The 21,575-nt window shown below is 42.4% G+C and overlaps 1 protein-coding gene across 2 annotated transcripts in view; it reads left to right on the plus strand.

Annotated features, from left to right (window-relative positions):
- Rprd1b (regulation of nuclear pre-mRNA domain containing 1B) overlaps positions 1-21,575 on the plus strand; it is a 63,632-nt gene that overhangs the window by 3,877 nt on the left and 38,180 nt on the right. For both annotated transcript variants that reach the window (XM_045155855.1, XM_004666681.2), the window contains exons 2-3: positions 3,158-3,287; positions 16,310-16,443. In XM_045155855.1, the coding sequence (XP_045011790.1) occupies positions 3,158-3,287; positions 16,310-16,443 (264 nt within the window). The remainder of the gene's footprint in view (positions 1-3,157; positions 3,288-16,309; positions 16,444-21,575) is intronic.

A 21,575-nucleotide genomic window follows, 5' to 3' on the forward strand; every position in this document is an offset into this window, starting at 1 on the left:
ATGTGGGTGATATCTTCAGGCTTGCATAGTAGGCACTTTACTCTCTGAACCATCTCCTCAACCCTTGGGTATTTTGTTTTTAAGTATATTAAATTTGTAAATCTCCACATAGGCAAATTTGCTTTGCTGCAGTTCTGTTTTACTTTTGAATCTTCCAACTTGCATCACATTATAGATTTTACAGAGCCAGTTTTGCTTTAAAAAATGAGTTGCCATAATCATACCTTTGTACCAACAGCAGGACACTATCTATGGACACTTAATGAGAACACTTAAAGATAGCTCTAGGTTTTTCATTGTCATCAGTTGCCCATCTAAACTAGGTTATTTCCAGATGACTAACACAGTTCAAGATCTCTATTTAATTTTGGGAGCATTTTAATGTGTTTTTTAAATCTTGATTTTTACTTGGGTTATTCTGTGTCTACATTTTAAAGTGTCAGGTCTCATGCTTGCTGTATCATCACTTTTGCACATTGTGTGTATTTCAAAGGAAACAATTGATTTTTCAGAGGAATGGAGCAAAGAGTAGTTAGTTACTCGGGAATACAAAAGTTGGTGTAGAGATTACTTGAGTTCTCTGTTTACCTTAGTGTTGATGAAAACTTAATGTTTTGAAATATCTAATTGTGTTGATTTTTTAAAAATTTGGATCAAAGTTGGAATTTATGGGCTGGAGGGATGGGTTAGCAGTTCAGCACTAGCCTGCAAAGCTAAAGGACCTAGGTTCTATTCCCCAGGACCCACATAAGCCAGATGCACAAGGTGGCGCATGCTTTTGGAGTTCGTTTGCAGTGGCTGAAGGCCCTGGTGTGCCCATTCTCTCTGCCTCTTTCCCTCTCTCCCTCCCTCTTTTTTTCTCAAATATAAATTTAAAAAAATATATTTTAAAATTGGTATTGCTGTAACTTCATGGTTGAGAATTTAAGGTGCATAGAAGCCAGGAGAAACAACTGTAACTCAGACATATCACACAAGGTTTTTATGGCTCAATATATGATGCCATGTAGAGTAATAGAAAGTAGTACATTTTGTATGTATAACAGAGAATTATGGCTTTGTGGGAGCCATATTTTTGCATATCCAGATATCCAGTGTGTTGAAATTTGCAGTGATAGTACTCACACACATTTGTGTTTGAGATAAACACCCATTGGTGCATCTAGAGATTCACCTAGACTCTAGAAGTGCTATCATTGACTGACTGTGGTTATTGGAGTGTGGAAGAGAAATTCTCAGTTTTAGAGCACAAGTTGTAAGAATATATTTGAAAATTGAATCTTAATTCAGTCATTGATTCATTATAGAATATTTGTCAACCAAGAGTGTACTGGCAGTTGGCAAGGGATTTAACTCAGTGGTGGAGTACTTGCCTAATGTAAGAGTCCCAGAACTTTCTATCCTCTCTCCTCCCTCCCACCTGGCCATGGTCTAACTGGGCCTGCGAGGATGGAAGCACCTCCTGTTGTGGTAACTGAAGGTACCTGTGGGCTGAGAAGAGGGAGTGCCATTCATTCCCTAACACCACCTCAGCATATCACCCAAGGCCGCTCCCTCTTAGGGCAGTCTCCTGTCCATGAAACCTGTCTCTCTGGTCCTCTGTTATGCTCTCTTTTGGCTTTGCTGTTCCAGGTGTGTGCATCCTTCCTTTCTCTTCCCTCTTTCCTTTGCTATCTCCCTCTTTAACTCTTTCTCACCTAGCAAGCATAAGGCCCTTGGTTTGGTCCCCTGTGCCCCCTCCCATCAAAAAGAGTAAAAAGAGTGTATTAGAAGTAACTTCTTCTCAATAGAATGAATGGAAGCCTTGGTTAATATTGACAGATTATCTTTTTGCTTGTTTGTTTTTATATATTTATTTGAGAGTGACCGAGAGAGAAGGAGGCAGAGAGAGAGAGGGAGAGAGGGAGGGAGGGAGAGAATGGGCACACAAGGGCTTCCAGCCACTGCAAACGAACTCCAGATGCATGCGCCCCCTTGTGTATCTGGCTAACATGGGTCCTGGGGAATCGAGCCTCAAACCGGGGTCCTTAAGCTTCACAGGCAAGTGCTTAACCACTAAGCCATCTCTCCAGCCCCCAGATTATCTTTTTTTTTTTTAATTTCATTTGTTTATTTGATACAGACAGAGAGGGAGAGCATGGGCACACCAAGGCTTCTAGCCATTTCAAACGAATTCCAGACACTTAGGCCACCTTGTGCATCTGACTTTACATGGGTCCTGGAGAATCAAACCTGGGCTCTTTGGCTTTGCAGGCAAGCACCTTAACTGCTAAGCCATCTCTCCAGCTCTTGACAGATTAGGGATTTTCTTTGAACTATCTTCGTTTTTCCTACCAATTAATTATTCTGGTTAAAGTAACATGGAAATGAACCCGAATTTTTTCTTTTTTTTTTTTATCTCAAAATTGTATTCCCAAACCTGTATGTCAGATACCCTTCATCCCCAGGAGATCCTGCCATTGTTTTGTTCAGTCATGCCTTTTTGACCCCAGAGATAGGCTCATCTTAATGTTCTTTAAGAATTAACTTAGGGGCCGGGTGTGGTGGTGCACGCCTTTAATCCCAGCGCTCCGGAGGCAGAGGGATCGCTGCCATGAGTTTGAGGCCAGCCTGAGACTCCATAGTGCATTCTAGGTCAGCCTGAGCTAGAGTGAAACCCTCCCTCTACCCCCCCCCCAAAAAATAAATTAACTTAGGGGCTGGAGGGATGGCTAAGCAGTTAAGGTGTTTGCCTGCAACGCCAAATGACCCAGGTTCGATTCCCCAGGACCCACATTAGCCAGATGCACAAGGGGACGCACACATCTGGAGTTCGTCTGCAGGGGTTGGAGGCCCTGTCGTTCCCACACTCTCTCTCCCCCCCTCTTTCTCTGTCAAATAAATAAAAATAAAATGTATATATAAAAAAAGAATTAACTTAGAGCCAGAGCATGGTTGTACACACCTTTGATCCCAGCACTATGGAGGTAGAGGTAGGAGGACTGCTATGAGTTCGAGGCTGTCCTGAGGCTACATAGTGAATTCCAGGTAAGCCTGGGCTAGAGTGAGAGAGAACCTACTTCAAACAAAACAAAACAAAACAAAAAAAATTATGTTATAAGAATTGTGAACTAATTGCTTTGATGTAAGTTAAATTATCCTCTTTTCTTTTTTCCAGCTAAATCAAATAGAAAGCTTACTTTTCTGTACTTAGCAAACGATGTCATCCAGAACAGTAAAAGGAAAGGACCTGAGTTCACAAGAGAGTTTGAGTCTGTCCTTGTGGATGCTTTTTCTCATGTTGCCAGGTATGTGGCTTTATTTTTAAATGCATTAATGTTTATATCTCTTTGTTCTTCTTTTGACAGCATTATGTCATGGCAACTTTGTACTTTTTATAGTGTTGTGGAGGCTAGTTTAAGGTTTCATGTTTATCTGCCTTATACATCACAGACATGTAAGCATTCTGATGCAAAATCTTACCCTGACCAATCAGGTACTGTGTGTATTTCTTGAGTGTAGTATCTTCTTTGGCTGAGTTGTCTCATAGCTTATACCCAAAACAGCACCAAATAGTATGAAGGAAACTTTTAGTAACATTTTCAGTAGCAGAAATTAGTTACTATATTTCTTGTTTACTTCCTTCTGGATTTCGAGATGGCTAGTTTACTGAAAATAGTAGTCATTACTGTCATAGCAAAAACAATAATTATTAGTGTGTAAAGTTGGTGTTTGTTCTGGTCAAGTTACAGTGAGTCTGCTACTGTTGTGTTGAGAGGACTAGAGCATTGAGCACACATGCAGCTAATACAGAAAGCTCAAAGTGCAGGTCACTTTGTTGCTTATTTTTAGCAACATCTTTCTGAAAAGCACAAGTTAGGTTCCTAAGGGGTAAAAAAGGTTTTTGGTAGACTGTTGGTATTATAACTAAACACAAAAGTACACAAATCCCTGCAAAAGGAAACCAGGAAGGGTAAAAATGAGAGTAGTGGGTTAAATACCAATTGTCCTAGGGTCTGAGGTTGAAAGGCCTTAAATCTGAATTTAAGTCTGGCATTCCTTGAAAGATTTGAAAAGTTTAAAGGAATGAAATTAAGACTCCAAAGGAAAAAGGATCACATCAAGCTTTCTAAAGCTGGAGAAGCTTTCTGCTTGTTACCCGTCTAGCAGGCTTTCCTTTGGATGCCCATGGACATCTGAGTAGCAGAATGTGTTACCAATTTAAAAATTACTGAACCTTCAGAACAGGATAAGCTTAGAATAGACCTACTAGAGTAGCATCTGAAATTGGAGAAAGATTTGTTGGGTTTTGTTTTGTTTTGGTTTTTGAGTTAGGGTCTCATTCTAGCTCAGGCTGACCTGGAATTCACTCTGTAGTCTCAGGGTAGCCTCGAACTCATGACAATCCTCCTACCTCTGCCTCTTGAGTGCTGGGGTTAAAGGTGTGTGCCACCGTGTTCGGCTGGATTTATTGTTATAATGAGACTTGGTTCATAGTTTGTTAGATAGTGGCTCTGTTTCAAATATGGTCTGAGTGACCTTGGAAATGTTGTTTAACTTTTGGAGCTCCTGTTACTTAGTTAAAAGGTGATGGTACCACCTGTCTCATTATAGTTATGGTGAAGCTAAACAGGATGAAAAGAAAACTGGCCCATGGTCTGTATACACTCAGTTACCATATAGTAGATTACAAGCTCCATGGAAGGAAGGACCATTTCTTTTCATTCATTTTTCTAAAAATATTTATTTGCGTGTACACACACAGAATATGAATGAATATGGGTGTGCCAGGGCCTTTAACCACTGCAGATGAACTCCAGATGTATGCTTCACTTTGTGCATCTGGGTACTAGACAATCAAACTCAGGTCATTAGGCTTTACAGGCAAGCACCTTAACCTCTGAGCCATCTCTCCAGCCCTGCATTCTTTAGTATATGTTATGTACCTAAGAAAGTATCTGGTACAAAGCTGCTGGTTATATACCTGTAGGGAAGGCCATTTGTATAGCCTTGATGTTCATTCAGTAGCTAGGCAACTTTTAGGTCTGTACTGGCACAGAGTAGAGATTTAATAAATATTTGTTGATTAAGTTAGATTAATATTAACTGGGAAGAAGATTTGATCTAAGAAGTTTGCTGAAATTATTTCCTATAGAGATAGTGAACAAACACTTTTATTTAAAAAGATTGATCGGTAATCTTTTAAAAATGTTATATTATTTTAATTGAGAGAGAGAGAGAGAGAACCATGAGTGTGTCAGGGCCTCCAGCCACTGCAGACGAACTCCAGATGCATGTGTCACTTTGTGCATCTGGCTTTACCTGGGCACTGGGGACCTGAACCTGAGACATTAAGCTTTGCTTGCAAGTGTCCTAACCACCAAGTAATCTTTCCAGCCTCCTGATTAATAATCTCTACTGACTGTTAGAAAAGGATATGTAGAAAGGACTAGAAGAAGGGGAGTGGGCACACAGGATTCACAGTGCTTGCCTAGTATTTGCGAGACACTGGGTTCAATTACAGTACCACAAAAAGAAAGGAGAATCTTTTTTTATGCTTGGGCACATCTTAAAACCTATACAGAAGCCTAGTGTGGTAACACACACCTGTAATCCCAGCACTGAAGAGGCTGAGCATGAGAACGTTGAGTACAAGGCCAGTCTGGGCTACGTAGTCACAGCCTGTCACAAAAGAAAAGCAAAGAAAAATGTTCAGGAAGCATTATGAAAACATCTTGGTATATTTTGCCGGTTTTTTACTGTTAAATCTAGCCCTCATTCCTTTCTGTTTGTGTTCTTCTAGTTAGTTTAGTCCCATTTGGGTAACGTGTTCAGGATGCCCATGTTCCTCCTCTCCTCCCTGTTAAAAAGTAAATAGCTATGTAAATCCAGACACACCTTTTCAGCCAAGAGTAGCCTAATACATACTTTGGGTATGCTTTTGCTATGACCCGTTGGTGAGCAGAGGTATTGACCCATCAATATTGACCAGATTGATTAGCAACATCTTTATGATTCTCCACCTCCATCCCCAAGCAAGTCTCTGAATTCAGAGAAGGCTGCTGTTGCAGTTAGGTTCGCATTGCTGGTAGAAATCACCCAACCAAGCCCAGCTGCTGGGAAAAAGAGGTTTATTTTGACTTACAGGCTCGAGGGGAAGCCCCACAATGGCACAGGAAAACAATGGCATGAGCAGAGGGTAGACATCATCCCCTCGCCAACATAAGGTGGACAATAGCAACAGGAGTGTGTGCCAAACACTGGCATGGGGAAACTGGCTATAGCACCCATGAGCCTGCCCCCAACAACACACTGTCTCCAGGAGGCATTAATTCCCAAATGTCCGTCAGCTGAGAACCTAGCATTCAGAACACCTAAGTTTATGGGGGACACCTGAATAAAACCACCAGATTCTGCCCCTGGCCCCGTAAACTGATGATTATCATGATGTAAAATACAGTGCATTCAGTTCAACTTTAAAAGTCCCCATAATTTTTAATCAATCCCAATAATGTTCATACATTCCCCATAGTCCAACAAAGTCTTTTAACTGAGCCATAATACCAAAAATAACCTCAAAATACCCATAATGGCACAGAATAAACATTCTTACTGCAGAAGATGGCATTGGACATAGCAAAGAAACATTCAGCCAATACAAGGTTTAAAACAACCAGGGCAAACACCAAACTCTGTAGCTTCAAATCCAACATTTCTAGTCAGTGACAAATATCCACATCTGATAATTCTGACCAGCAACAAGTCTCTGGCATTCCAATTCTGCCTCTCCAGCTAGGCTATCCACAGTCCTGGGAAACTGCATTGGGGCTGGTAGCATTCCTTAGCAGCCATCTTGTGGTCCCACATCTCCACTGGGTCTCCACTGCAACCCATGGTTCATCCTCATGGCCCTGTGGGGTCTCCATGCAGGCATCCAGCAAACCTGCTTCACACTGCCCATGGTCATTTCCAAAACACAAGACCATGTTGCAAACTCAATGATCCTCTCTTTCCTGCATTTCTTATGCTCCATAATACCAGGTAGGGTGCCATTTTGTTAATCCAGGGAGGAATAAAGCCAACTTTGAAGAATAGGGCACTCTTTGAGTATTCAGGCCCCTTCAAAAGAGTTTGCCCTAGTACAGGTCAGCTGGCCCAATCTCAAAGGTTGTAATCTCTCAATTGCAGCTGAACGGGCAGTAATTCACCCAAAGATATTTCTTTCTGTGCCATAACCCTCTGTTTACACCAGTTCATTTCTACGCAGAGCAACCCTGCACAACTTCTCAGAACACAGGCATAACAGCAAGCTTTTCACACAAACTGCTAGCCCAGTCCAGGCAAAGCTCTTTTTCACTTTCATAAGCCAAACCTCACAGTCCATAGCGCTTACTGCATTCAGGTCTTTCAACTCTGACCAGAAGAGTCCAGCAGGCTGTACTTACAGCACTGAAAGGTGTCTCTCTTAGGCCAAGGTTTCAAGTCCTTCCAATTTTCTCTTGAAAATCAGCTCCAAAAGGCCAAAGCCACACATTCAGGTGTCTAGCAGCAATCCCACTCCTTGGTACCATTTTACTGTTGCAGTCAGGCTCACATTGCTGATAGAAATCACCCAACCAAGACCAGCTGCTGGGAAAAAGAGGTTTATTTTGGCTTACAGGCTCAAGAGGAAGCTCCATGATGGCAGGGGAAAACGATGGCATGAGTAGAGGGTAGACATCACCCCCTGGCCAACATAAGGTGAACAATAGCAAAAGGAAAGTGTGCCAAACACTGGCATGGGGAAACTGGCTATAACACCCATAAGCCCGCCCCAACAATACACTGTCTCCAGAAGGCATTAATTCCCAAATCTCCATCAGCTGGGAACCTAGCATTCAGAACAGCTAAGTTCAGGAGACACCTGAATCAAACCACCACAGCTGCCATGTTCATGAATTGCAGTTTAACCAACCAGTGTATGAATATGTTATGCTCACAAGTCTCTTGTTTCCTTCTAAGTTTGGGAGTAGTTCATTTCCCATGCAACATGCATGGGTACCTTCTGTGTGCCAACTATCCATGCAGCTCTAAGGGAGCAGCAAAGAAGGCAAGCCAGGACAGTGAAGTGAACAAAACACTTTCAGAAATGATCATATAGACCACTAAATAGAATGGTGCCTATAGTGGGCGCTCTTCCAAATAGTGTGGGTCAGGAAGGCCAGGCTATTGTAAGGAAATGATATCTGGAAACCTAAGGTAGTAGTAATAATGGCATCTTAAAAGACACAAAAGACACAGGATGAAAGCCAGTGTGATTGGATATAGTGAGCAAAGGGAGAAGTGGCCATGAGATCAGAGAGGTAGAAAAAGACCAGTCATACATACTCCATGTGTCTTGGGAGAGATTAAGAATTTCACTCTGGGATCTCAGTTAAGTTTAAGCTGGGGAATAGTAAATTTCCACATGCACTTAAAAAGATCCCTCTTAGCGCTGGGCATGGTGGCACACGCCTTTAATCCCAGCACTTGGGAGGCAGAGGTAGGAGGATCACCATGAGTTCGAGGCCACCCTGAAACTACGTAGTGAATTCCAGGTCAGCCTGGGCTAGAGTGAGACCCTACCTTGAAAAAAAGAAAAAAAAAAAAAGATCACTCTTAAAAATGACTAGTGTGGGAGCTGGAGAGATGGCTTAGTGGTTAAGGTGCTTGCCTGCAGAGCAAAAGAATCCAGGTATGATTCCCCAAGACTCACATCAGCCATGGCGACACACGATGTGGCACATTGTGGTGCGCCCATTCTCATGCGCTCTCTTGCTCTCAGTCTCATTCTCACTCTTTCTCTCTCTCAAATAATAATAATAGTAATAATAATAAAAATATTTTTAAAAAAATGACTAGTGTGGAGAACTGATTGTAGGTGCCAAGGGAACCTGAGTGTGGAGGGTATTGCTGTTGTGCAGGCCAAGGTGACTGGCTAAGACTCAGAAGCAGTGAGAAGAGTGTTTCCACCTACTGAGTGCTTACTTGGTTAGATGGACTTAACTACCCTGAATGGCATATAGAATATTAGGCATTGTGTGGGAGCTAGAAGTGAGGGAGGAAAGGGAGAAACTTTTCTTTTAATTTGAGAAAGGGAGAGAAGGGGAGCACCAGGGCCTCTAGTCACTGCAAACAAACCCTCTAGACACATGCACTCCTTTGAGCATCTGGCTTACGTGGGTACTGGGGAATTGAACCCAGGTCCTTAGGCTTCACAGACCAGCACCTTAACTGCTGAGCTATTTCTCCAGCCTGAGAAATGTTTTTGATGTTAAGTGGGTGGTTGATGTTACAGATTACTGAGCTGGAGATTAGAGAGACTTGATGAAGGAAATGAGTTTTGTTTGAGCCATGTTAAGTTTAAGATAGCTAATATGTATCCCAAGGAGTGATAGCAGATAGACCGTTGAGTAAATATTCGTCTAAATCTCAGATAGTTTTAATTGTTTTAAAATATTTTGTTTTTTATTTGAGGGAGAGAGAAAGAATGGACACACCAGGACCTCCAGCCACTGTAAACAAACTCCAGATACATGTACCTCCTTGCGTATCTGGCTTATGTGGGTCCTGAGGAATTGAACCTGGTTCTTTAGGCTTCACAGGCAAATGCATTAACTACTAAGCCACCTCTCCAGCTCAGAGAGTCTTAATTCTTGACTTGTAAATTTGGGGGTTATCACCATACACATAATGTTTATTTGCTGTTGTGTGTGAGTTTCCAAGACTACTCGCAGGTGGATGAGTGCCTAAGCGGATTCACTGCTGTGATTTCTTATAGCCAGAGGACGCCAAGCAGAACCAGCAAAGGGGAAAGGTGCATGGGCTAGGCGTAAGCGTTCAAGGGTCCCCTCCCAGTGGAGTCAGTTGTTATTAACTTCTCCAGCCCTGAATTGTGACAGCACGTGTAAAGTGCAAACCAATAGTGAAGCTCGCTAGAGAATTGGGACCCAAAGTTTTCAGTTGGAGTTGGTCATGGAGGGTACCCTCTGCCATATTCCAGGTTCTCAGAAAGTAAGCAGCTGTTCATTTAGAACCATGTGTTTGCACAGTTTAGATACAGTAAGCTATTCTGCTCACTAGAAATAGTGAAACATTCCTGAAATCCAAATTTCCTAGATGTTTTGGTATTAGTTTTCAATGCCATAAGAAAACACCAGAGATAATAACTCAGGGAGGGGAAAATTATTTTGGCTCATGGTTTTAAAAGGATTCAATTCATGCCAGCTGGTTCCATTCCATTTAGGCTGCAGGAAGGGAGAAAATTGTGGCAGAAAGCATGTGCTAGAGCTGAGCTGCTCATCTTGTAAGCTAGGAAGGAGAAAGGAGAGTAGAAAGGACCCTTCTGAGGCACACCCCCAGTAACCCACTTCCTCCACCCAGTCCCCCCCCACCCGCCTAAGAGCCCACACAGCTGTGAATTCAGGAGTGCGTTAATCCACTAGTGAGGTTAGCACCCTCGTTTATGCATGTCTCCATAGCATCACTGACTGGGAACAAAGCCTTTAATATTTGAGCATTTGTGGGGCCATGTTATGCCCTAACCATAACAAATACCGGGGACCAACTTGTTAGCAGGCCTTCCTAAGGTAGTAGCCTCCAGTATTCTATGTTACCTCTTTTGGAGCAATCACAAAGGAATATTTCTGCTTTAATTTTCATGAGGTGCTGTTGGACGTACTGAGCATTCTTAGAAAAAGTTCCTGCCATACTGTTCTTACAGGTCCATAGACCTGCTGTGTATGGAATAAGACAAATACAGAAATTACAGTGGTTATATCAGGGAAAGGCCACAGAACTATAGAGAAGAGAGTCCTTAAGGCTTGCATGACAACACCTTAGGTGTCCGACTGACACCTAAATAGCTTGATTTTGTGTGTATGTGTGTGTGTTACACACTTTTTACTTTTATGATCAGTTTTGACACCTATTAAAAAGGGAAAGTGAACAATGTTGTATTTATAATTGAAATTAAAATACATATAAGGGCTGCAAAGAAGGCTTAGCTGCTGAGGTGCTTGCCTACCAAGGCTAATCAGCCGAGTTCAGTTTCCCAGTACCCACCTAAACTGGATGCACAATGGCGCATGCATCTGGAGCTCATTTGCAGCAGTTCAGGCCCTGGCGTATCCATTCTCTGTTTGTCTCTCTTCCTTCTATCTCACTGCTTGCAAATAAATTAAAAAATATATTTAAAAAATACATATGAAGTATTCAACATTTTAGTTGTGTAGGTAGTTATTTCTTCCATGTGTCCACCATTGATGCCAAATATTTAAAATTTTTTTCACCATATATATGTGTGTATGTGTGTGTGTGTGTGTGTGTGTGCACACATATACTTTGTTGACAGCTTCCATAAGTATAGATAATAAAACCATGGTTATTTATTTAGTTGGGTTTTTTTTGTTCTGTTTTTCGAGGTAGGATCTCACTCTAGCCCAAGCTGACCTGGAATTTGTTCTGTAATTTGAGGGTGGCCTTGAACTCAAGGCAGTCATCCTACCTCTGTCTCCTGAGTGCTGGGATTAAAGGTGTGTGCCACAACACCCAGTTTTCTGTTTTTGAGCCGGGATATCATGTATCCCAGACTGGCCTTGAACTTGCTGTGTATCTGGGGATGACCTTGGACTGTTGATCCTCCTGTGTGGGGATTAGTGGCACGGACCACTATGCCTGGTTCATGCAGTGCTGGTGATTGGCCCAGGGCCTCATGTATGCTCTGCAGGCCTTCTTCCCATGCACCTCCATCCTCAGGATTTCTCAGCTTTTGTGAGTGGACCTTGAAGAGGAGCTCCCTTTTATTGAATTGCTCTGTTGCTTGAGTTGCATTTGATCTAGGTGACTTTTCGTTCACTGGAAATACTTCTTTCAAAATTTCACCAGTGAAAAGATTTGTAGACAATTTTACCTGTAACTTTGAATATGTCTAGCAAAGCCTTAATTTACTGTTGTGCTCAAGGAAATCACCTGTCCTGGTTTGTGCATTTGGTTTCTAAGAGTACCCTTTTTGGCTTCAGACTTTAGTAGCAGAATCCTTTGGCAATGTTTTGTGGTTCTGAGGATTGGGCATCAGTTTCCACTGTCTAGTAATGTGGCTAAAATGCAAAACCAGTCTTAGTCTTCTTAATATTTATTTATTTACTTGCAAGCAGAGAGAAAGATAGGAGGAGGGAGGGAGGGAGGGAGGGAGGGAGGGAGGGAGGGAGGGAGGGAGGGAGGAGAGAGAGAGAGAGAGAGAGAGAGAGAGAGAGAGAGAGAGAGAGAAGGGTAGGAGGGAGAGAATTGGTATGCCAGGGCCTCTAGCCTCTGTAAACAAGCTCCAGATGCATGCATCACTTTGTGCATCTGGCTTTATATGGGTACTAGGGAATTGAACCTAGGCTGTCAAGCTTTGCAAGTAAGTGCCTTCACTGCTGAGCCATCTCTCCAGTCCCAATCTTTGTTTTAATTGAGTCCCAGATATCCTTAGCATTGGTGGATGGACATTGGCCCCTCCTTAAGTAAATCCTTGATAAAAAAAAAAAAAAGTGCAATGATGGGTCCGTCTTTCTTAAAATTCTTTTTATTTTTATTTATTTATTTGAGAGCAAGAGAGAGAGAGAATGGGTGCACCAGGGCCTCCAGCCACTGCAAATGAACCCCAGACGCATGAGCCACCTTTGCATCTGGCTAACGTGGGTCCTGGGGAATCAAACCTCAGTCCTTTGGCTTTGCAGGCAAGCGCCTTAACTGCTAAGCCATCCCTTCAGCCCCGGGTCTTTTTTTAAATTTATTTTTATTTAATTAGTTAATTTGAGAAAGAGACAGACAGAGAGAATGGGTGCACCAGGTCCTCTAGCCACTGCAAACAAATTCCAGATGCATTCAGTACCTTGTGCATCTTGCTTTACGTGAGTACTAGGGAATCAAACCTTGGTCCTTTGTAGACAAGTACCTTAACTGCTAAGCCATTTTTACAACCCCCTCTATTTAAGTAGATAGGAAACAGATTTTATGTTAAAAGAACCAACCAGTTAATTAATTGTGACTTGGTTATTTTAGTTATAGTAGTAGTATTTTTCTAAATCATAGATTTGACCACATAAAGACTTCTGGTTGCCTGTGGTCCACATGCTTAACAGGGCATCCAGGGCCTCACTAATCCACTCCACCTTGTCCAGGCTCAGCTGCCATTTCCAGTCATATTGGAGCTGCTTGGATTGCAGTTTCCTTTTTACTTTTCCTTGTTCCATTTATCATTCCATTTCACGCAGAGGCAATAGTGTGTGTAAAGCCTCAGACACAGGAAGCAGTCAATTCTGAGGAGGAAGTGTGTTGGTTGAGTTACTAGAATGTGAGGCCCCAGGTGGGTCATGGAATAGAGATACAAGAACTGAGCTGAGGCTGTGGGTCAGGCCCTACAGGTAGGCCCTGTGCCTCATACTGTGTATTCTAAGCCTAATATTCAAGAGCCTTCGTTGATGGAGCTGCTGAGTGCTTACATTCTGACGTGAATGACTTCATTGCAGAAAGGTTGGAATAAAAGTATGGCAGTATAAAATTCAAAAAAGATCCGGGCATGGTGGTGTACACCTTTAATCCCAGCACTCAGGAGGCAGAGGTAGGAGGATCGATATTGAGTTCAAGGTCACTCTAAGACTACATAGTGAATTCCAGGTCAGCCTACAATGAGGTCTACCTTGAAAAACCAAAATAAATAAATAAAATTCAAAAAGGTTCAAACTGATTACAATTCAACAAATAATTCGTGTACTTCCCAGGGCATCTAGTGGTAGGGAAAAAGACAAATGTCTACCTTTGAGGAAATTACATTCATATGAAAAGCTAGTAAAGTATAAGCTAGTAAACTATATAACACGAGAGAGGATGGGTTGTAAGAAGAAAAATGAAGAAGAAGCAGGCTGTATAATTATCAGTATGGAGGTAAGGGAAGGACACTGAAAAGAAAGGGTGGAAATAGCCTCTGGCCTGCAGGAGGAGAGGCCATGGGGACAAAGTTGACATCAAGTCCTAAGGCAGTAAAGAAAGAGTGTGTAGGATGTGAAGTGTGTTGAAAAGCCTTGAGTACTTTGTAAGGACTTTCACTGTTATTCCGAGGAGGATGGGAAGAAGTGTGATGTGCTGTCACACAGTAGCGAGAATTACATTATTAAAAGTTGAGAGTTAGGTTGTAGGAGGACAAGACTGGAAGCAGAGAGAGCAGTAATAACACTCTAAAGTAGCCCACTCAAAAGACAGTCATGGCTTGGACCGGGTTGGCAGCAGAGGAAGAAAGGAGTGAGATAATTTATTTCTGCAAATACACACACACACACACACACACACACACACACAAATACATATACACACATATATTTAATTTTAAATAAACTAGATTATTTAATTCAGCAGTAGAAGCATTAAAATAATGCATTCTGCATATATTTTGGAGGTAGAGTGAAAGTGCCCTAGAACAAATACCAGATAATTTGCTCTTTTCTGATCTCTGTACACATAGCAGAAGCATTTCCTATTTTTTCTAACTCTTACCTCTGACTTGAAAAATAAGACGTCTGATGAAAGAATTAACTTGTACATTTGCTGATTTAGTCCTTTGGTCCAAGGTAAATAAAAATTTGCTACTAATAATTCATAAGTAATAGAATCTGATGAGGCCAGGCTCCCCTTGATTGTTAGCATGAGCTCTGCAACAGTGCTGTCAGAGTTGCGAGTGGCCGGAACTCTATCTTAGTTGAATTTTTGGTATAGTTTCTTCTTAATGGTCCTATTGACGACTTTTGACTTTGGTCCTAAGATGTCGAGGTCTCCCTTTAAAATATTTTTCTATTTATTTGTGAATAGAAAGACGAGTGTAATGGGGCCTCTGCCACTAATAACAAACTCCAGACACATTACCACTTTGTGTCTGGCTTTACATGGGTATTGGGGAATTGAAACTGGGCAAGCAGGCTTTGCAAATAAGTGCCTTTAATCACTGAGTTACCTTGCCAGCTCTCCCCATATTTTTTTTTAATTTTATTTATTTATTTATTTATTTATTTATTTATTTATTTATTTATTTATTTATTTGAGAGTGACAGACACAGAGAGAAAGACAGAGGGAGAGAGAGAGAATGGGCGCACCAGGGCTTCCAGCCTCTGCAAACGAACTCCAGACGCGTGCGCCCCTTGTGCATCTGGCTAACGTGGGACCTGGGGAACGGAGCCTCGAACCGTGGTCCTTAGGCTTCACAGGCAAGCGCTTAACCGCTAAGCCATCTCTCCAGCCCTCTCCCCATATTTTTGAAGGAAGGTTTCGTACATCCCTGACTAGCCTCAAACTCCCTGTGAAGCCAAGGTGACCGTGATCTTACTCTGTTTCCACCTTTTGAGAGCTGAGAGTACAGGTGTGCACCACTAAGCCAGAACTATGTGATGTTGGGGATCAAACCCAGGGAGCTTCATGAAGCATGCTAGGCCAGCACTCTTACAACTGAGCTACATCTCTCTGAAGGTACTCAGTGTGAGGCATTGGCTTCCGCATAGCCTTACTAAGTAGAGTAGTTCAAAGGAGTAGAGCACGTAGCAAGGTTCTTTTCAGAGTGTCTCCCCTTTCCTCTTCTTGCCATCCGACATAATACAATATGGAGGTCAACACTGCATGTCCATTATATTCGGTTTCTAGACTGTAACGTGTCAGGGAAAAAAAACGAACAGCTAACTTCTTTCAGATATAAATTACCAAGAACTGAGTTGTTTCAGTGTGTTCCAAGATTATTAGCTAGACACCTCTGTGCGAACATGGAACTCAAACTAAGCCGAGTGTCAAAATCATGACAAAGTTGTTAAAGCTGAGATCATTCTGGGCACATGTGTTTATGGTTGTATTTATGTGTGTTGAGGTATTGCTGTGTAGTGAATTTACCTCCTATTTTAAACATTTGTTCATTTTTATTACTGGTTTTTTAAAAAAAATCTTGGCTTATTTAAATTTCCAGTAGATAATCTGGTATTATGTGTAAATTAATGTCTTCTGAAAAAACAAGTTGTCACAATTGATATGATGAAGTTTTTATTATTCTCTGTGTGTAAAATTCAACCTTTGGCTTTTGTCCCTTCTTTCCCCATCTTTTAAAGGTGGGGGGGATTTCTTGTATGATGTGACCCGTCTCCTGTCCATACAGGAGGAATATAGCTCCTGGTCAGGATTTGGTTATGCAAGTAACACAAGATGCATCTTACTCTCCTTTCTGTTTTTAAGTAAGTAGATCTGTCCTAATCAAAAACAAAGTCTTAAGCTTATATATATCTTTTCGTCTTTTCTGGGCAGAGAGGCAGATGAAGGCTGTAAAAAGCCTTTAGAAAGATTGCTGAACATCTGGCAAGAACGAAGTGTGTATGGCGGCGAGTTCATACAACAGCTGAAGCTGTCTATGGAGGACTCCAAGAGCCCTCCCCCCAAAGGTAGAACCATCACCACATGTTTACAGCTCTTGGTCTTTGCCTACTTTCCAATCAGATATGAGCAGCTGCAGTGGGGGTTGCTGTGAGCCACCAGCGACTTTCTGACTCTTCAGAGCGCGGTGATCATGAATGATGTGAGAACTTGCGCAGTGCTCGCTGCCCGCAGGCCTGGCTCTAGTGCTCATGCCGCCGTCCTCTTCCCACTTCCGCACATTCTCCTGGGCCCTCTTCCGTCTTTCAGAGGCTCCTCACGCAGGAGAGAACAGCAACAAAGTGCTTTAGAATTGTGACGAGGCAGACTTGTCCTGGCCCTACCACTAACCACTACAGTCCCTTAGCCTTGTGAAACAAACTTGGCTTCACTATTAGATGTGGTTTTATAACATAATACTAGGATTGTCATCTTGTCTAGAATTGAGCCCAGGGTATCCTTGGGCAGTATTTATATTTGAATTGTAAAGTTCTCCTTAAGCTTATACTGTTTCTTTTTTCTCTAGAGTAAGATCAAACATTTGACTATTTGGCTCTGGTTAATCATGGTTTAATTCTAGTTGCCATGATCTGACTCCATACATACTCATTGCCTGGAGATTAAGTCCAAGTACTAACTATATTGAGGGCCATTGCTAATCAGAACTAGCCCACATTTCTAGATTCTTCTCTTAGCCGTTCCCTCACATATACCCACACTGAGTTGTCTCGCTTCTCTTGGGGATGTAGTGCTGGTGTCCCTTGCTCCGCACCGTGTGGACCTCTGCCTGGAGGTGCTCCCGCCCCTTTCCCTGTGGGAATGCATCCTCCAATGCTACTCTGGCTCTGGTGACTTCCTCTTTTTTTTTTTTTTTGGTAAAAAAAATTATGAGCTATGAGCTTTCTTTTAGGGAGCATTGGGATTTAGGGTGAAGGCTAGTTGGAAGACTCAAGCCAGAAAGTAATTCTCCCCCTTTGCTTGGCTGGCAAGGGAGAGGGGAGAATGGAGAGAATCATCTTCACATAGAGAAGTCTCCAGGGAAGTAGCTTCTGCAGTGGGAACGGACATGCACACGCGGATGGCAAAACATGAGAGCCCAGGCCATGAATGAACTGTTACCCTAGAGACTTTTGTTTTGTGTTTTAAATAGGATCTTGTCTAGCCCAGGTGACCTGGAAACCACTATGTAGTCTCAGGGTGGCCTCGAACTCATGGCGATCCTCCTACCTCTGAGTACTGGGACTAAAGGCATGTGCCACCTTCCTTTTTGATCTGTCCCACGTAGCCATTCCCTCCTTGTTCTCTAAGACTGTGTACAAGCCTGCACTATAGAACCTCCCAAGATTAGCATGGGTGACAGTAACATTCCTTCAGCAACCCTTGATTTGAATCTAGATCTAAAGTCTGCTTGCATTTTACTGTAAGCTGAAAGAGGCTTTCTGAGCAGAAGAACCTAAGTGCTTTCAGACTGGGGCAATGCTGTTTTACCAGTGCTTAGTGAATTCCTCCTAGGGTTGTCTGGTGGGAGCCTCTGCCAAGCAAACTGCTTCCTGCTGTGGATCTGGTAGTGTTGGCATTTTGTCCTTTGGAAGTACTCATTTTGTACAGTTTGAGGGAATTCTCCAGCATTCTTGCCTGTACTCTGTCTTACATTTCATTTGGTAAACAGTGCTGATTTTTAAAGCACCTTTGGGCAAGCTGGAGAGCTTTAAAAGGAGGATGCCTGAAGCTATTGTTAGAATGTCAATTCAAGCATTTGCTGGGTGCTGTAGGAGAGAGGAATGAGAAATGATTCTGTACTCAGGGAGCAGTCAGATATATGGGGAAATGTGTGGCAGTGATGATACTGAAAATAGCTCTGTTGGGTTTGGGACCTTTTTTTTTTTTCGGTAGTCTAGATTTTAACACTAATGTGTTGGTCAAAGGTGGTTTTTCTTTCTCCATTCTTTGTGTGTGTGTGAGTGTGCATGTGTGTAGGTCCTCAAGAACTCTGCTTTCTTTGCGACGAGGTCTCATTAGCCTAGAACTCACTTTTGTAGGCTAAACTGGCTGACCCGTGAGCTCCAAAGTTTCTCCCCAGTGCTGAGATTACAAACGTGTGCCACCACACCTGAATTTTTATGTGGTTTCCAGTATGTGTGGTCTCAGCCAGCTCTCTGTTTTGTCTGGACTTGAAATATCAGTAGTTTACTACAGTCATTTCAAAATATGGATCACTTCTTCAGAAGTTTATTTCCAAAATTGAATAGTTTTTCATATTGCAGCTTAGATTCATGGGTAATAAATTGTCTTCAGGCAACTTCCTAGAGTTTACCTTTCAATAAAAGCTTTTCTTTGAAACTTTGACAGTCCTTGTAACATTTTTGAACGTGTATGAGCTTGCTTTTAGGACTGGATTTCTTGAGCCTCATGGACCCTGTGTGTCACCCAGTGCAAGACTCGGGTGTTCTCAAGTTGTTTTTGTGTTCTTGGGAGTAGTACAACTTCTGCTTGGCTGGGTAGACTTTATTATTTATTTGAATTGCACATGAATCATGGTGTCATGCAGTCCTGGATGGAGTTTTAAAGGAGTGGTAGACACAGAGGAGCCAGCATTTACTGAGCACCTGTTGTCTACTAGCTTTTCTGCTGCCTACTTTTTATGGTAATTTAATTTTTTAAAATTTTATTTATTTATTTATTTGAGAGCAAGAGAGAGAAAGAGCAGGGTGAGAGAGAATGGGCACGCCAGGGCTTCCAGCCATTGCAAATGAACTCCAGACACGTGCGCCCCCTTGTGCATCAGGCTAACATGGGTCCTGGGGAATAGAGCCTCAAACCGAGGTCCTTAGGCTTCACAGGCAAGCGCTTAACCGCTAAGCCATCTCTCCAGCCCGGTAATTTAATTTTTAAAAAATATTTTATTTTTATTTGACAGAGAAAGAGGGAGAGAGAGGGAGAGAATGGGTGCATCAGGGCCTCCAGCCACTGCAAATGAACTCCAGATGCATGCTCCCCCTTCTGCAACTGGTTAACATGGGTCCTGGGGAATTGAACCTGGGTCCTTTAGCCTTGCAGGCAAATGCCGTAACCGCTAAGCTGTCCCTCCAGCCCTTATTTAAAATTTTTACAGTTTCTCTGCTAACTATTATTTTTATATTTCAGGTGAGAATATTAAGGCCCAAAGGGCTATAGTAATTTTGTTCAAGGCAATATAATTGATAAGTGATGTGCTCAGACCCAGGTTTATGTGCCTTTAAGGCTGATCATCTTCTCATACTTTCTTCCTGAAAGCACATGCTCACTAGACTTGACTATCTGTGATTTCATGAGCAGGTTATGCGACTTGCTTGGACCACGGTCTAGTTAGGTTTTCAGCCCGCAGACTATGAATCCCAGACACTATCACTTCACAGCTATTTGATGCTACTCAGGCTTTGATCTCTTAGAGCCCCAATTCCTCCTGTCCAATATAGCAACTAGTAGTAACATCAAATAAAGTTTACTTGAGAATTGCTTGAAATAATGCAGGGTAAGATATCCATGCAGTGATGTTAGGGTTTTTATTTGCACCCCTTAGTTCTAGTAGCTAATATTCTGAGTTTGTCTGCATGAACCAGAAGATGTTCAGTATTTTCAGTCCCCTGGGTTTTGTGCAAGGCTGGAAAGTGTGGTCATTAAGAACCCAGCTTCCCCTAGCTCCAGTAAGGACTTGGTCATTCAGTTCAATGGAATGATGAGGGGAAAGTGCTTGTTGAACTTTGTCTCAAGCGTTAGCCCTTTAACTTGTTGAGGGCCCCTTTCCCACAACTAAACATAACTTGCTTTTTGAAATTTTCCTTGAATGGGTATCTTATGTTCACTGGGTAAAGTACTTGCTGCACATGTATGAACAGCCCAAATTCAGATCCCCAAAACCCGTGCAAAGCCAAATGCAGTACTGCACATCTGTAATCCCAGCAAGTTTATGGTGAGTTAAGATGTGAAGACAGGGCCAGCTAGTCTGCCCTATGTAGCAGTGAACAACAAAGAGACCCTGCTTCAAATAAGGTGGAATGTGAAGTCCTGTAGTCTGCGCATGCACACACACACACACATCACACACTGTAGCATGTGTGTGTCCTCCCCCACCACACAATTTATGTTTGAGCATAGTAGCCCAAGCTAACCTATAAGTGTAGCCCAGGCTAGCTTTAGACTCATGGCAGTTCTCCTGTATCAGACTCCCAAGTGCTAGGATTAAAAGTGTGAGCCACCATGCCCAACTTTTAAAAGCTTTTATTGACAATTTGAACACATGTACATAATGTATTTTAATCTTGATCCTCTCCCATTACTTTTTCTCGTCTCCCTTCCCCTTCTTCTTTCCACTTGGCTCTACTTTTGGTGTCCTTGGTCATTAATGGTATGTTGACAGGCCCAGTATGTGCAGGTGAAAACAGCTGCTGGGCGTTCATGATGCAGTGTTCACTTCTTGTCTAGATAATAACTTTCCAAAGCACTTCTCCCCATTCTCTTGTTCTTATATTCTTTTGTCCCCTCTCCTGTAGTATTCCCTGTGTGTTGGAGGGTGATGTAGCTGTCTCAGCATCAAGCACTCAAGCAGATAGTTCTCAGCACTTTGATGAGTTTCGAGTTTCTCAATAGTCTGTGCCATCTGAAAAAGAAGCTTCTCTGACCAGAGCTTAGAGCAGCACTAATCTGTGATCATAAGCATGAATATTTGAGGGCACTTTGATGTGCACAACAAAACCATTTAGTCAAACAACAGTAGCAGCTTCCTTCTAGAATCTATGACTAGTAATAGTAAAGGCAAGTAATGGGCTTTTGACTACATTTCAGTAACAGTCATGAACTCCCTCCTGTGCAATGGGCCTCACATCCAATCAGAGAGCAGTTGGTTTCCTTCATAATAGTCATGCCACTATTGTACTGATGAGCACATCTTACCTGGCTAGTCAGTCACATAACTCACAGGATTCACTGCCCAGCCCTTTTCACTTTATTTTGAAACAGGGTCTTGCCTCAAATTCACAGTCATTCTGTCACAGCCTCCAGAGTGCTCAGAATACAGGTGTCCCTCCACACCTGGCTCTGGAAGCTGCTTTAGTGAAAAGTTACTGAGCCTCTCTTCCTCCACTGTCCTGTCATCACTTCGCCACTGTGCTCGTGCTGCTGAGGT

Source organism: Jaculus jaculus, chromosome 8, assembly GCF_020740685.1.
Source record: "Jaculus jaculus isolate mJacJac1 chromosome 8, mJacJac1.mat.Y.cur, whole genome shotgun sequence".
Lineage (NCBI taxonomy): Eukaryota > Metazoa > Chordata > Mammalia > Rodentia > Dipodidae > Jaculus > Jaculus jaculus.